The sequence below is a fragment of the Musca domestica genome, unplaced genomic scaffold (assembly GCF_030504385.1).
Source record: "Musca domestica strain aabys unplaced genomic scaffold, Musca_domestica.polishedcontigs.V.1.1 19, whole genome shotgun sequence".
In the NCBI taxonomy this organism is placed as follows: Eukaryota; Metazoa; Arthropoda; class Insecta; order Diptera; family Muscidae; genus Musca; species Musca domestica.
This window is the reverse complement of record NW_026712245.1, coordinates 6,212,161-6,228,207: the sequence shown is the minus strand read 5'-3', so window position 1 is coordinate 6,228,207 and position 16,047 is coordinate 6,212,161. Positions and strand designations below refer to the sequence as shown.

Genomic DNA, 16,047 nt, shown 5'->3' with positions numbered 1-16,047 from the left:
ACCTCCCCCACAAAAGGTCGAACTATTCAAAGACACAATTTTACTGCACAGAAAGAGAAAGGATAATCCGATTTAGCTACAATTTTGCTGATCCTAATATTTGCATCAGTGTTAGGTCCGATGCGAAAACGGACAACCTTGGTCCAATCCATCAAGTACCTGCCCACAAAACTTAGAATAATTATAAATCCTATAAAATGTGGTGTAACAGTCCGATTGTCTTCATATACCACACATCACAATATTTTTATTAGGCCAAGATCTGGTGTGAATATGGGGTGTATAGGTATACGCCCTCTGGAACCTCCCCCACAAAGGGTCAAAGTTTTGAATAACCAAAACAATCATAAAATCCGAAATAAGCATATGGTTATCTTCAAATTTCACACATCTCAATATTTCTACTACCACAAGATCTTCTGTAAAGATGAGGCATTGTGGTACCTCCCCCACAAATGTTCCAAAATTTGAAAATTCACGAAGCTTATAAAACACGATATTAAAATCCAATGCCATTCAGACTTGGCATGTCTCAATATTTTCATCAATACAAGATATGCTACCTCCCCCACAAAGGGTCTGAATAACCAAAACGATTATAAAATGCGAAATAAGCATCCGCATATTTCGCACACCCAATTATTTCTACTTACACAAGACCTGCTGTGGATATGGGATATATCGGTTCACTCTTTCTGGTACCTTTCCCACAAAGGGTCAGAATTTGGAAGCTCATAAAACGCGAAATTACCATCCGGTTCCATTTAGACTTGGCACATCTTAATATTTCCTTTAACACAAGATCTGTTATAAAGATGGCAGAGATCGGACCATTTCTTCTGGTACATCCCCTACAAAGGGTCAAAATTATGAATAACAAAAACGATTATAGAATCCGAAATAAGCATCCGGTTCTCTACATATTTCACACATCCTATTATTTCTATTACCACAAGCTCTGTTGCGAAGATGGAATATATCGGTCCACTCCTGCGGGTACCTCCCCCACAAAAGGTCAAAATTTTGAATAACCATGTATATTATAAAACGCAAAATTAATATCCGATTGCATTCAGATTTGGTACATCTCAATATTTCCACCAACACAAGATCTGTTGTAAAGACGGTAGAGATAGGACCATTTCTTCTGGTACCTGACCCACAAAGAGTCAAAATTTTCAATAAGCAAAACGATTATAAAATCGAAATGAGCATCCGGTTCTCTTCTTATTTCAAACATCCTATTATTTCTACCAACACAAGATCTGCTGTGAAGTTGGAATATATCGATCCACTCCTTCGGGTACCTCGCCCACAAAGGATCAACATTTTGATAATGCTTGAGGCTTATAAAATTAAATTAACATCCGATTCCAAGATCTGTTATAAAGATGGTAGAGATCGAACCGTTTCTTCTGATACCTCCCCGCAACAAATTCCAGATTTTGAATAACAAAACGCTCAAAGAAAGCGAAATAAGCATCCGACCCTCTTCAAATTTCAGACATACAAACATTTTTGCTAACGAATGATCTGTTGTGAAGATGATGTATATCTGCGAACTCCTTCTGGTAGCTCAACCACAAAGGGTCACAATTTTCAATAAATCTGTGATAACTTGCGAAACAAGTCGGCGGTTCTTTACAACTTGCTATATTTAAATATTTCTCCAAGCGGGAAATCTGATATGAATATGTAATTTATCGTAATTTATGATTTCGCATAAAATTGGATATGAATAATCGATTTCCTTAAAATTTTGCACATACCAATATTTGTATCTGTATTAGAAGAAGTATGGAAATGGAATACTTCAACTATTTGCACATATTGGTCCAAAAGTTTACACATATCTCATATAAAGTATAGGAAGTAGCCGTATAGTCCAAAATTTGGCACGTTGTAATTTTGTTATCAGTCTTAGGTCAGATACGAATTGGTAAATATTGGCCATAATTTTCATGTATCCTCTGATTTCAGCTATTTCCGTGGTCTGACCATATTTTTCAATTCAAGTGCCCCGTATTTAGCATTTTGATTTTTAAGGGAGTAGAAAACCTTTTCGCTGAAAAATTTACCTCGTGATCTTCTCTATTTCGATGGTCTTGCGTACAATTCTCAACATAACGATACATCCCAATTCCGCTCAAATTCTCAAACAATATTCTCCTTAAAAAAAAGAAATGCTTAACACCCCGAAAGTATTTTAATATACATCTGAATCCATTGCATAAGATATGCGAGAGGGAGAACCACTTTTTTTGACTCCAAAAGGTTTGAGCCAGTATAGGTCATGGAACTCATACTTAATTAGCATGAGAATTCCAACCTGTTATAATAAAGTTGATTGTTTGCCATTTTTATTGGAATGCAACTTTAAACTAAATAATTTGTATTCAACAAAAACTTATACGTTTTTATACCCTCCACCATACTATGGAGGGTATATTAACTTTGTCATTCCGTTTGTAACTCCTCGAAATACTCATATCAGACCCAACAAAGTATATATATGCTTGTTCAGCGTAAAATTCTAAGTCGATTTGGCGATGTACGTCTGTCTGTTGTAATCACGCTATCTTTCGAATGAATTGAGATTGAAGGCTAAAATTTTGCACACATGTTTATTAGGCAGGTTAAGTTCGTAAATGGGGCATGTAGGTCCACGTTATCATATAGCCCCCATATAACGGTACCTCCCGATATTCGGTATTTTGATGATTCTAGCGACACTATTCAACGGAATTGTTTCAAACTTGGTATTTGAAGTTCAAAATGGATACTACAGCCCCATATAACGGTATCTCCCGATATTCGGCATTTTGATGATTTTAGCGATATTATTCACCGGAATTGGAATTTGGTATTTGAGATTCGTAATGAATACTACAGCCTAAGACAGAAAATTGTCTATGTAGGTTAACATATTCGTATAGCCCCCATATAAGGTTATCTCCGGATATTCGGTATATTGATGATTTTAGCGACATTATTCACCGGAATTATTTCAAATTTAAAATTTGGTATTTTGAATAATACAGCATGACAGAAACTTGTCTGTGCAGGTCCACGTCTTCGAATGGCCCCCATATAACAGTACCTCCCCATATTCGGTATTTTAAAGACTTTAGCTACATTATTCACAAATTTTTCTTTTAAGTTTCGCATTTGAAAATTGTAATGGGTTATGATAAAAGTTACCTATGCAGGTCCATGTCAGCGTATTGACCCTAATATAACAGCTACATTCGGTATTTCCCAGATTTTAACATAATTTTTAACAGATTTTTTTTTGAGAATTGCCAAATTCATTCCAAATGGCGGAGGGTATTCAAAGTTCAGCGCGGCCGAACTTACAGCTTTTTTACTTGTTATGATCTCCCTCATATAACAATTTTTCTGATCTTGGTTTATAGCCCTCATATATCAGTACATCCCTATATTCGATATGTTGACAGTTCTATCACCAGAATTGTTTCATATTTCGTATTTGCACTTCATAATGGGCACTAAAGCCTGTGAAGGAAAATTGTCGGTGCAGGTCCAAGTCTTCGTATAGCCCCATATATCGGTAACTCCCTATATTCGGTATTTTTAAGATTTTTACAGATTTGTCAACGGATTTTTTTTTTTTTGAAATTTCCAAATTCGTTCCAAATGGTGGAGGGTATTCAAATTTTAGCCCGGCTGAATTTACTGCTTGTTTGTACTAGTTATTTGTATAGAGTTTGAGTTACAGAGACTTATACATACATATATTTTGAAATGATTTCGTGCTCTACTAAAGTTGTTTGAAATATTTATTGGCGTTTTTATTGAAATAAAACTTTGTTTTTGCTTTTTTTTTTTGTTTTAAGGTACAATTAATAAATAATTTTTTGTAACCAAAAGCCAGATAATTTTTTTCAATTGTTTTGTCTTCTTCACATAGTTTGTATTGAAAATGTTTCGACAAGTTCCTGTCATTTCATTTTAACCGCATTCAATATTTGGGCAAACAAACTAGAGTTTTGTTCTAGGGTCAATTAAGTGCCACTTCAGTTAGGCTATGTGCAAATTATGAGAATTTCGAAGTATGTTTGAAAAAATAGGCGTCTGAAACCAAACTCCCTTTTCTTCTCGGGCAATCTTATGAAAGCTAACGCCATATATTTCTGGCTACAACAATACATTTTTAACCAATTTAATATGGTTCAAATTTTTATTTTCAAAATTTTGTGTTCCGTAATAATTGTCCACTTCAGTATCCATACCTACCTTATTAACAATCACGAGACGCCGTTCAAAACTCCTCGCCACAAAGCAGAACAAACAAATCGCAATCGACAGCACCGAATGTTGCAGGAAAAACGTCACACAAACACTAAAGGACGGAGTTATGCCCAGCGATTTCAGCAGATGCAGGACCCCCGCAAAATAACAACCAATCACCAGAATTTTGAAAATTATCATCACAATCGAAAAACGATAGATACGCGAATATTTCACTTTAATGCCAATGTTGGCAAAGTTCTCATCCAAGTTATAGAGAATTTCACAGACGCGCAATAACTTCCGTCTCTGGGTCACAGCCGAGATGTAAATAACCGCCCCGGTTATCAGGCCATTACAAATCTGCAAAGTATTTCCCACATTTGAGATTTTGGTACGAAAGAAATATCCCACGACCGTTTCATCCTGCAGCAACGAGACAATATAACACGCCCCATAGAGGAGGATGTAGAGCGCGATATTGATGAAACCGAAAAAGGACATTTGTACCGTCGTAACACCTTTGTTATTTTTAGCCACCCGAAACGGTGTCAGGCCGTAGAGGAATGTGATGAGGAACAACGGTTGCAGTGCCTCAAAAACTTGATGTGAAATAAAACACTGACGCAAACGTTCCAAACGCGATGCAGAATTCATTTTTCAAAACGCTTTCGATTTCCGACTTCTTTGTTTTTCGTTTAAAAGATCCTTAACGAAAGAGTTATAAATTAATACTGAATCCTTGTTGGTGTGTGGCAGGATATGCCAGGGGTTTATGTTGCTAGCTGACTGGCTGGCTGGCTGGTTGACTGGCCGGATGGCTTATATGTAGCTAGCATGCCAATTTTAAAACATATCACAATACATCATCACCATTACCATCATAATCGTGATTGTTATCATCATGAACATGTCGGTTAGGGTTGCCATATGTGTTTGTCATTTGGTCGAAAAATGAGTTTTTGGCGGACTTTTAAGGAATAGGTTTGAAGTATTTTCTAGACTTAAGACGCAAATTTTTAGGAACATTTTAAAGGATTTTAGGGTCGCTTTTTAAGGAATATTTTGTTTTTTACTTCTAGGACTTTATGCGTGGATTTTTAAGGAATAAGTTTGTAAGACTTTCAGGATTTATATCGCGCATTTCTAAGATATATTTTTGAATGTATTCAACCTTATGTCGTGGATTTTTAAAGGATCACCTTGAAATGATGTTTGAAGGACTTGCAGAATTTCAATCACGCACTTCTAATATAATTGATATTTGAAACATTTTCAGGGATATAATCGTGGATTTTTAAGAAATGGTTTTATTTTCAAGTAATACAGGGTGAGATGAAAAAACTGTAACCAACTTCATGTCATTTCTAAGCCACTCGTCCGACAGCTGTTAAAATTATTCCAGTCACGGCTCATTATATTGTTTACAGGGGTACACAAGCATTTTGGGGAGAATTTTCTAGAAAAAAGGTGATTGGTGATGGAATTCAAGCGTGATAGTGTGACTTCTTTATATTTGGTTGGAAAACCACAAGTGGCTATTGTTAGAGCACTCCAGCATTTAAATGTGAATGAATCTTTTGTGTCTCGTCCCATCGCTCGTTACCGTGATACTGGCAGCGCAGCCCGACGTCAAGGAAGTGGACGGAAGAAAACAGCAACATCAGCAGAAATGATTCGAAAAATAAAGAAGCGACTTGATCGAAACCCGCGTCGCAGTGGTCGAAAAATGGTTCGTGAGCTGAACATATCGCAATATACCATTCGGCAAACATTGAAAAAATGAGCTCGGGGTAAAACCATTGAAATTCCAAAAAGTGCAAGAACTTACACCGCAACTGAAAAAAATAGACCCAAAAGTGCTAAAGAGTTGCTTCACCTGGCCGAAAATGGTGAATTGCCAAATTTGGTTTATTCCGATAAAAAAACATTCGTTGTCCAGCAGTTTGTAAACAATCAAAATGATCGTGTTTACTTGACAAATAGGTCAGCTGAAAATGTGCACCTTCGGTTGGCCATCAGAACTCAAGCGCCGGCCATGGAGATGGTGTGGGCAGCCATAACACCCGATAGTCGCTCTCCGCTCGTATTAATCGTCCATGGCATCAGAATAAATGCCGAATATTATAGCGAAAATCATCGGACTTAGCACGCGCTACCCAAGAATGCTTACAAAATGTGGTTTCTTCATTTCCAGCGCACAATGGCCACCAAAATCTCTGGATACCAATCCGTTGGACTATTGCGCCTGGAGTATTTTGGAAAGCAAGGTTGGCATTAAAAAATACCAAAGTGAATGGGCCAAAATACCGCAGAGCAACAGTCGGGCAGTGTGTGAAGGTTTCATTGGCCATTTGAAGGCCATAACTCGTGATAAAGGTGACCAATTCGAACAAATCTAAACTTATTCTAAAATGTGATGCTACTTCCGACATTTTTTGCTTCCATTCAATAAAATTTGAAAAAATGTAAAAATTATGTATGTAAGAATATATATGTATTTTAGGGAATACTTTAGAAGGATTTTCTGAGGTCTTGAGGGACTTTACGACATTTGTAGACCTTCAAAACTATTTATGAAGAAAGTGCAGGAATAAAACCTGAATTTTTATACCCTCAGCCATATGAATACAAAGGGTATATGAAATTTCATACGGCCAAAACGTGCCTCATCCAAATAACGGTTTCATACCCTATATCCATTTGGACCAAATCCGTTTTATGACATTTGAAACGGATTCAAGACTGGTTGGTGCACAAGATAACCCTCGTAGCGAGTATCAGATTTTATTCAAACTTGGTACATGGTAATATTATTGTCAAACTTAGATCGAGTTCGGAGATGAGCAATATAGGTCCACTCCTTCTGGTACACAAAGGAAAAGGATAATCCGATTTTGTTCCAACTTTGCAAATCCTAATATTTGCATCCGTGGTCAGGTGCGAAAATGGACAATATCGGTCCACTCTCTCTGGTACCTCCCCCAAAAAGTGTCAACATTTTAAATAATTATAACTCTTATAAAATGTGATGGAAGAGTCCCGTTCTCTTCAATTTACACACATCACAATATTTTTATTAACCCAAGGTCTGATGAGAAGATGGTCCACTCTTTCTGGGACCACCCCCACAAAGGGTTAAAGTTTTGAATAACCAAAACGATTATAAAATTCCTAATAAGCAGTCGGTTCTCTTCATATTTAACACATCCCATTACTTCTACTAACACGAGATCTGATGTGAATATCATTTTGAATACCCATGAAGCTTCTAAGACGCGAAATTATCCACCGATTCCATTCAGGCTCAATATATCCATCAACACAAGATTTATTATAAAGATGGTGGAGATCAAATTATTCTCTCCTGTACCTCCCTCACAAAGGGTTAACATTTTGAAGAACTAAAATAATAATAAAATCCGATACATACATCACAAATTTGTTTAACCCAAGGTCTGCTGTGAAGATGGGGTATATCGGTCCTCTCCCTCTGGTACCTCTCTCACAAAAGGATGTTGACCCTTTCAATGTCCGTGAAGCTCATAAAACGCAAAATTAACATCCAATTCCATTCAGACTTGGCACATCTCAATATTTCCATCAACACAAAATCAGTTATACATATGGAAGAGACCGCACCACTTCTTCTGGTACCTCCCGCACATAGTTTTCAAGATTTTGAAAAACAGAATGCTCAACGAAAGCGAAATAAGCATCCATCCACCTCCTCAAATTGCATACAAACATTTTTACTGACACAAGATCTGTTGTGAAGATGATATACATCTGCCAACCCCTTCTGATACCTCATCAACAAGGGATCACAATTTTAATAAATAAATATTTCTCTTAACTAGAAATCTAATATGAATATATAATTTATCGGAATTTATGATTTCGCATACATTTGAATATAATGGTTCGATCTCCTTCAAATTTTGTACATACCAATACTTTTACCTGTATGAGGTGAAGTATGAAAATGGAATACTTCGGTCCGCTATATCTGTTACCAGACGCATATTTCCAATATTAGCCCATTCCTTCGTAACCTACTACATAAAAGGTCAACATTTTGAATAATCATGAGAGAAGTCAAAATATATTTAAATAATCGAAAATTGGCTAAGGGGGATACATTTGTCGGCAAAACCAACTGATCCTTTTTAACTTGTTCAAAGTAAGATAAGATGTCAAAGGAAGACATTAATTGCTAAACATGAGCAAAAATGTCAAAGGTTAAATATTTTTATTAGGATTCTTCATCAGGAAATTTTTGTTATCTTAAAATATGACTCCGCTTGAGAATAGTAATGAATCTGAGCAGTCTTCTACATACTAGTTTCTTTTGAAACTAATTCATTTTATGTCGTGCAATTTTTTCCATAATTAATGCTTTACTTATTCGTTATTTAATTGAATTTCCTTTTGGTATTAAAATGGAATTTTTAGTATTAAAATGAAATTATGGACAACTCTAAAACTACCCATCCTCCTCACAGAACCTCTTTGGCAACATTACGAACATGACACTCGGCCGGTGAAAGTCAACACACGTGTGTGTGAGTGTCTATGCATTCTCGACTTTTTGACTATTCACACACAAAATTGATAGTTCGTCATCGTATCGTATCCAAATGATAGAGTCCCTCGCCAGGTAATTGGCAACAACAACGAAAAACCTAATGTTGTTCAAATAAACCGAAATTTTGAATAATTTGCCACCAACCCCACCTAAATGTAGCACGCGTCTCCAAAGATTTCGATATGTCTGGGTGCGTGTGTGTTAGTGAGTGTGCGAAAATGTGTTGACTTTGTGGCCGGTCAAAAATTTACCGACATTGCTTTAGTTGTCATCATTGTCGGTGTTTTGTTTGTTTTCTAAACATTCCATATTTTTTTCGTTTTTCTCCGGTCTCGAAATGCTCTTGGCCAAATATTTCAGTGCGCAACTCCACCGTTTTGTGGGTTTGCTCATCATCGATGTGATGGTCATTTATTTTGGAAATATGATCCTTTTTTCTATCGAAGGTCCTTAGCATAGGTAACAATGCCACAGTGATGGTCATCGATGAAGGGTTAAAGTCTGATAGGATATTCGATTCACAATAGGGTGGGACGAGTTTCCAAGGGTGTGGATTTTTGAGGATTTTTACAAGGATCATCATCAAGCCAATAAACGTGGATTTCAAGGAAGTTGTTTAAACAACCATTAGTCTAATTAACTTGGATTTTATCAGAAAAAAATCTTCAAGGACTCTCAGCCTATTGAACGTGGCTTTTCAATGATTTTTCCCCAAGGACCAACAGCTCTACCAAGTTGGTTTTTGTTTTTTTTTTTGATGAGCCAAGAGTGATTTTTTAAAGATTTTAAAGAACCTAGTGCGGATTTTTTGCAATGCCCAGGAGTTGATTTTTAATATTTTTTCATCAGCCATGTATAGGTAATATAAGATCTTTTTTAGGGACTATGAGTGTATTTAAGGTGTATTTTTTGCAAGGATTAAGTGTGGACTTTTGAAAGGGTTAATGTTATGAGGATTTTTGAAGAATCTATTGTTTTAAGAATATTTTGAGGGTTCGATTTTTAAAAGGACTAAGTAAAGGTTTGTCAGTGATTGTTTTTAAGTACCAGGAGGGTTCTTTATGGACCAATGGTGGATTACTTTTTTTTTGGACAAAACTTGAAAAATTGTCAAGGACCAAGCGAGGACTTTTTTAGGTTTTTTAAGGACCAATCGTGAAATCATCAAGCCAATAAACGTGGATTTCAAGGAAGTTGTTTAAACAACCATTAGTCTAATTAACTTGGATTTTATCAGAAAAAAATCTTCAAGGACTCTCAGCCTATTGAACGTGGCTTTTCAATGATTTTTCCCCAAGGACCAACAGCTCTACCAAGTTGGTTTTTGTTTTTTTTTTGATGAGCCAAGAGTGATTTTTTAAAGATTTTAAAGAACCTAGTGCGGATTTTTTGCAATGCCCAGGAGTTGATTTTTAATATTTTTTTCATCAGCCATGTATAGGTAATATAAGATCTTTTTTAGGGACTATGAGTGTATTTAAGGTGTATTTTTTGCAAGGATTAAGTGTGGACTTTTGAAAGGGTTAATGTTATGAGGATTTTTGAAGAATCTATTGTTTTAAGAATATTTTGAGGGTTCGATTTTTAAAAGGACTAAGTAAAGGTTTGTCAGTGATTGTTTTTAAGTACCAGGAGGGTTCTTTATGGACCAATAGTGGATTACTTTTTTTATGGACAAAACTTGAAAAATTGTCAAGGACCAAGCGAGGACTTTTTTAGGTTTTTTAAGGACCAATCGTGAACTGTTTTTTTCAAATTCTAGGCTTAAATATTTGAATAACTTTTCGAGGAAAAAACGTATCTTCCTCAAGGACTAGGTATGAATTTTATGGAGATTTTCTTCTCGATGACTTCAGTGAATTTTAAACGATTTTTAAAGGACTAGATGTGGGTTTTAGTTTTTTTCACTAAGGGCGTAGATCTTTTGAAGATTTTTTTTTTACAATTTTTTCAAGAATCAGACGTGCACTTTTTATAATTTATATTTGAAGGACTATGTTTTAAATATTTTTTAAAGAATTATGTTCCCAGGATTTGATTTTGTTGAATATATTTTTTTTCAAAAATCAGGTGTGGCCTTATTAGAGTGTTTTTGAAAGGACTACGCGTAGATTTTTATCGGGAACAGGGCATGGATTTTAAGCTTTAATCGTGGGCTTTATAGAGAAATTTTTCAAGAACCAGGTGTGATTTTTATACCTTTCGGTTTTTTTAGGTATCTTTGGACCAAATTCGTTTCAAGACATTTGGAGTCGATCTGGCGAGGTCCGTCCGTCTGTCTGGTGCGTGCGATAACTCTCGAAGGGAGTATACGATCTGGTGCAAACTTGGTACATCGTAATATTATTGTCAAAATTAGATCGAGTTCGGAGATGGGCAATACACTCCTTCTGGTACTTCCCCCACAAAATATTATCATTTTCAAAGAAAATAATTTACTGCACAGAAAGAGAAAGATTAAGCAGATTTTGGCCTAACTGTGCAAATCCTAATATTTGCGCCAGTGCTGGGTGACCCACAGTCATAATTTTGAATAATTATAACTCTTATAAATTGTGAGGTAAGTGTTCGACTGTCTTCAAATTACACACTTCACAATATTTTTATTAACCCTAGGTCTGGTGTGAAGATGGAATATATCGGGCCACTCTTTCTGGTACCGACCCCAAAATTTTAAATATTCATGAAGTTCATAAAACACGAAATTAACATCAGATTCCAGATTCAGACTTTGCATCATCATATTTTCATCAACACAAGATCTGTAATAAAGATGGTAGAAATCGGACCATTTCTTCTGGTACCTCTTCCACAAAGGGTCAACATTTTGAATAACCAAAACTATTATAAAATTCGAAATAAGCATCCGGTTCTTATCATATTTCACACATTATATTATTTCTACTTTCACAAGCTTTACTGTGAAGAAGAGATATATCGGACCACTCCTTCTGGTACCTCCCAAACAAAGATCAAATTTTTGAATATCAATAACGCGAAATCAACATCCGATTCCATTCAGACTTGGCAAATCTCAATATTTCTATCAACACAAGATCTGTTATAAAGTTAGGAGAAATAGGACAATTTGTTCTGGTACCTCTTCCAGATATGTTTCAGCCACAAAGGGTCACAATATTCAATACTTTTATGTCACAACCTGCGAAGCAAGACAGCAATTCCTTACAATTTGCTATAGGTAAATATTTCTCTCAACCAGAAACCTGAGATGAATATGGAATTTATCGGAATTTATGATTTCGCAGAAAATTGGATATAAATGTTCGTTTTTCCTGTAATTTTGTTCATATCAATTTTTTTATTTGTAATAGATGAAGTATGAAAATGGAATACTTCGGTCGACTATATCTGGCACATCACGAATATTTTAACATTTTCTAACAATAGTCCAAAACTGGCCAGGCGCAATATTTATATCATATTTATTTAGGTCCGACAATATTGGCCCTTGCCTTCAGAACCTACTCCATAGGGGGTCAACAATTTCAATAATCATAACAGAAGTTAGGATATATTTAAATAATCGAACAAATGTATACCCAACTCGTACATCTGTCGGCAAAAACGACAATTACTTTGTAACTTGTTGAAAGGTTTTTAAGGCCTTCTCCTAGGGCCAGCCATCAGTTTTTATGGAATTTTTCAATGATTTTTTAAGGAGTTTGTGAGAACCATATGGAATTTTCGCAAATTCTCAGCATTGAGAGATTTTTTAATGATATTCTTTTTAAGATTCTTTCTTTTTAAGATTGATTGTTTTGGAGATTTTTTTAGTGGACTAAACATGGAATTTTTATGGCATGGTTTTGTAAGGAGTAAGCGCACAAGGTCTAGTCGTGAGGAGAAAAGTTATGAGTCTAATAAGGTTTTTTTTTTGCCAAGACTTAGAGCTATATTTTTGGATTTTATTGAAAAAAAAAAAAAATGCAGACTATCAATGAAATTTTATATTAGAATTAATTATTTTCCAGTTCGTCTTTTAAATCTAATTCGTTTTAATAACGACTGATTTTTGGTATGTAATGGACAGGCGAAGAGTCTATTTGATCTCCTCTGAAGAGGTGTGGGGTAAGTTGACTATTGTTTTCATTCCTTTAAAAATTGATTTTTATAAAAAAATATTAAGAAAGTTGCGGATTTTAAAGAATAAGTTCAGAAGAAGGTCGTGTATTTTTTAGAAATCTATTTTAATTTTTGGAAAAACTCTGAGTAAAAAATAAGATTTTTTTACGAATTTTTTTAAATGATATGTTTAGGGGGACAAGAATTTTTCAAGTTTATTTTAGAAGGACGTGTAAGGATTCTTTAGAAAGAGGTTTAGAAGAATGTTGATTTTCAACAAAATTGTTGAAGGACGTGGATTTTTAAAGACTCTCAAAGCATTTTTATACCCTCCACCATAGTATGGAGGGTATTTTAAGTTTGTCATTCCGTTTGTAACACCTCGAAATATACATTTTAGACCCCACAAAGTATATATATTATTGATCAGCATAAAATTCTATGTCGATTTAGCGATGTCCGTAGATTGATAAAATTTTGCTCAAATGTATGTTATGTCTGAAGGACTTTTGGTATTGAAAATGGGCCATGTAGGTCTAAGTTTTGGTATAGCCCCCATATAAAGGTACTCCCGATATTCGGTATTTTGATGATTTTAGCGACATTATTCACCGGAATAGTTTCAAATTTGGTATTTGAAGTTCGTAATGGATACTGCAGCCTAAGACAAAGAATTTTCTGTGCAGGTCCACGTCTTCGTATAGCCCCCATACAACGGTACCTCCCGATATGTTTTATTTTGATGATTTTAGCGACATTATTTACCGGAATTGTTTCAAAATTAATACGGATTAAGACAGAAAAGGGGTCATGCAGGTCCACGTCTTCGTATAGCTTCTATATAAAGGTACCCCCCGATATTCGGTATTTTGATGATTTTAGCGACATTATTTACCGGAATTGTTTCCAATTTCGGATTTGAAGTTCGTAATGGATACTACAGCCTATGACGGAAAATTGTTTATGCATTTTAAAACCCCTTTGGTACCTCCCTATATTCGATATTTTGATGATTTTAGCTACATTATACGGCTTTAAGATTTTAACTGAATTTTTAACGATTTTTATTTTTTTGAAAATTGTTAAATTTGTACCAAATGGTGGAGGGTATTCAAAGTTCAGCCCGGCCGAATGTACAGCTTTTTTACTTGTTTAAGATATTTTTGGAAATGACGTACATTTTCAAATAATTTTTTTAGAATGACCTGGATTTTCAAAGAATTTTATTATTAGGAAGGACGTGGATTATTAAAGCCATTGTATTCCATTTGTATTTTCGGGAAGGATGTGAATTTTCGAAGAATCTTTTTTGGAGAAGGATCTGAATTTTCGTAGAATATTATTTTGGGGAAGGATGTAGATTTTTCTAGAATACTATTTTTAGAAAGGACGTGGATTTTTAAATCCATTGTATTCCAATTGTATTTTTGGGAAGGATATGGGTTATCGGATTTTTTTTTATAATTAGAAGCTCGTGAATTTTTAAGGATTTTTTTTTAGAAGGATAGCTGCTTTTAAGATTTTTTATTTGAAAATAAAAATGTATATTTCAAAAATATTTTCAATATTATGATAGTTTTTGTAGAGGGCAGTGGAGCTTTAAGATAATATTATCCAAAGGACGTATATTTTCCAAGTAATTTCAGAATATTTTTTAAAATATTTTCAAAAGGACATGGATTGCTAAGACAATTTTTTCAGGATACGATTTTTTTAACATTATTTTTTAATGACGTTCCGAACCAAAAGGACTTTTTTTGAAGGCCGTGGATTTTTTAAATGAATTTTTCATTTTTAAGACCTTTTTTTTACTCACCCAATTCAAGCGACGCAAACGTCTCTGAGCCGATCTGACCATGGCGCAAAAGAGAGATATTGTCACCGATATTCCCAACACCTCAGCAACGGCGATGAAGATCAAACATGGCGATGGATAAACACTTATCGAATTCAAACAATAAATGCAAATCACGGTGATGGTACAATCGAATATGGCCACCAGACTCAACACAAACAGGACGTAACGTAAAATTTGCGAGTAGTCCAAACCGACATGGATTTGATCGAAATGACGATCAACCTCCAAATAGATGTTGAATGACTTCTCCAGTGTCTTTTTGCGAATTATGGCGGCCACGGGGAGGATGGTAGCGCCCATTACCCCAATGCAGACATGCAAATAATTTCCATATTTCGATACCTTTGTGCTCAACAAGTATCCGACAACAGATTCATTGTGGAGCATGGTATAGGCATAGCAGTAGGCCATCAAAATTAAATGGACGAACAAATTCAGATATCCAAAACAGGAAGTTTTCAAATATTTCGCCCCATTCGGGAGACTGGCGATGCGAAACGGTGTTACGCCCGATACAAAGGTTGTCCAGAACATCGGTTGCATTGACTTGTAGTAGTTGGGCGATGTGCACAGTTTGCGAAAGAGCCGTTTGTGCCATGGCGTTTTTTGTACCGGTACCGCAAACGACATTTTCACGAATGAACCAAACATTGTTTGCCGGCAAAAGGATTTGCTCAGTGCTCAGTGTCCTTTTTTTTGGTGAGTGTGTTATCGAAGGACATTAATCTTAATTGGCTCAATTGGGGCTAGATTTATCGTTTGGATAATGAATTAATTAATTTTTGTGATTTATTTTTGGAGCTAGACGAGTCAGGCTTTTTTTGCAATAATCGAACAGATTCTTTGGATTAATTTGTGGGAAAAATGTAATTACAAGCGAAATCAGTTGACCAAATAAATATCAAAATACTGCTTTAAGGATTCCAAAAACGAAAAATTTTTTTCAAAAGGCCATCAGTTTAATTAAGTTGGATGTTTAAGGACTTTGAAGGACCATTAGTTAAATGAACGTGAAGAAGTTAATAATGTTTTTTTCAAGGAGCATCAATCTAATAAACCAGGAATTGTCAGGATTTCCTTTAATAACCATCAGTTAAATGAATCTTGATTTGTAAAGAATTCTTTTGAAGAAACAGGAATGAGTCTCTAGGCAAATTTTTAAGAACTAGGCTGGTATTTTGTAATAATTTTTATAAGGACCCGACATTTTTCATTATCCTAGAGTAGATTTTAACTTTATTCAAAGGTCAAGCATAAAACCTTTGGG

General features: G+C 35.2%; 2 protein-coding genes across 2 annotated transcripts; both read right to left on the bottom strand.

Moving 5' to 3' along the window:
- Positions 1-4,158: 4,158 nt before the first annotated feature.
- On the bottom strand, positions 4,159-4,908 carry LOC101896142 (putative gustatory receptor 28b). Its single transcript, XM_005191945.2, has one exon. It carries the CDS (start codon positions 4,906-4,908, stop codon positions 4,159-4,161), a length of 750 nt encoding a protein of 249 aa, XP_005192002.2.
- A 7,079-nt stretch (positions 4,909-11,987) lies between these two features.
- LOC101895982 (uncharacterized) lies at positions 11,988-15,410 on the bottom strand. The gene is made up of 2 exons (XM_059121380.1): positions 14,739-15,410; positions 11,988-11,999 (listed from the first exon to the last, which is right to left on the bottom strand). Exons 1-2 carry the CDS (start codon positions 15,408-15,410, stop codon positions 11,988-11,990), a joined length of 684 nt encoding a protein of 227 aa, XP_058977363.1.
- Between the last annotated feature and the right edge of the window lie 637 nt (positions 15,411-16,047).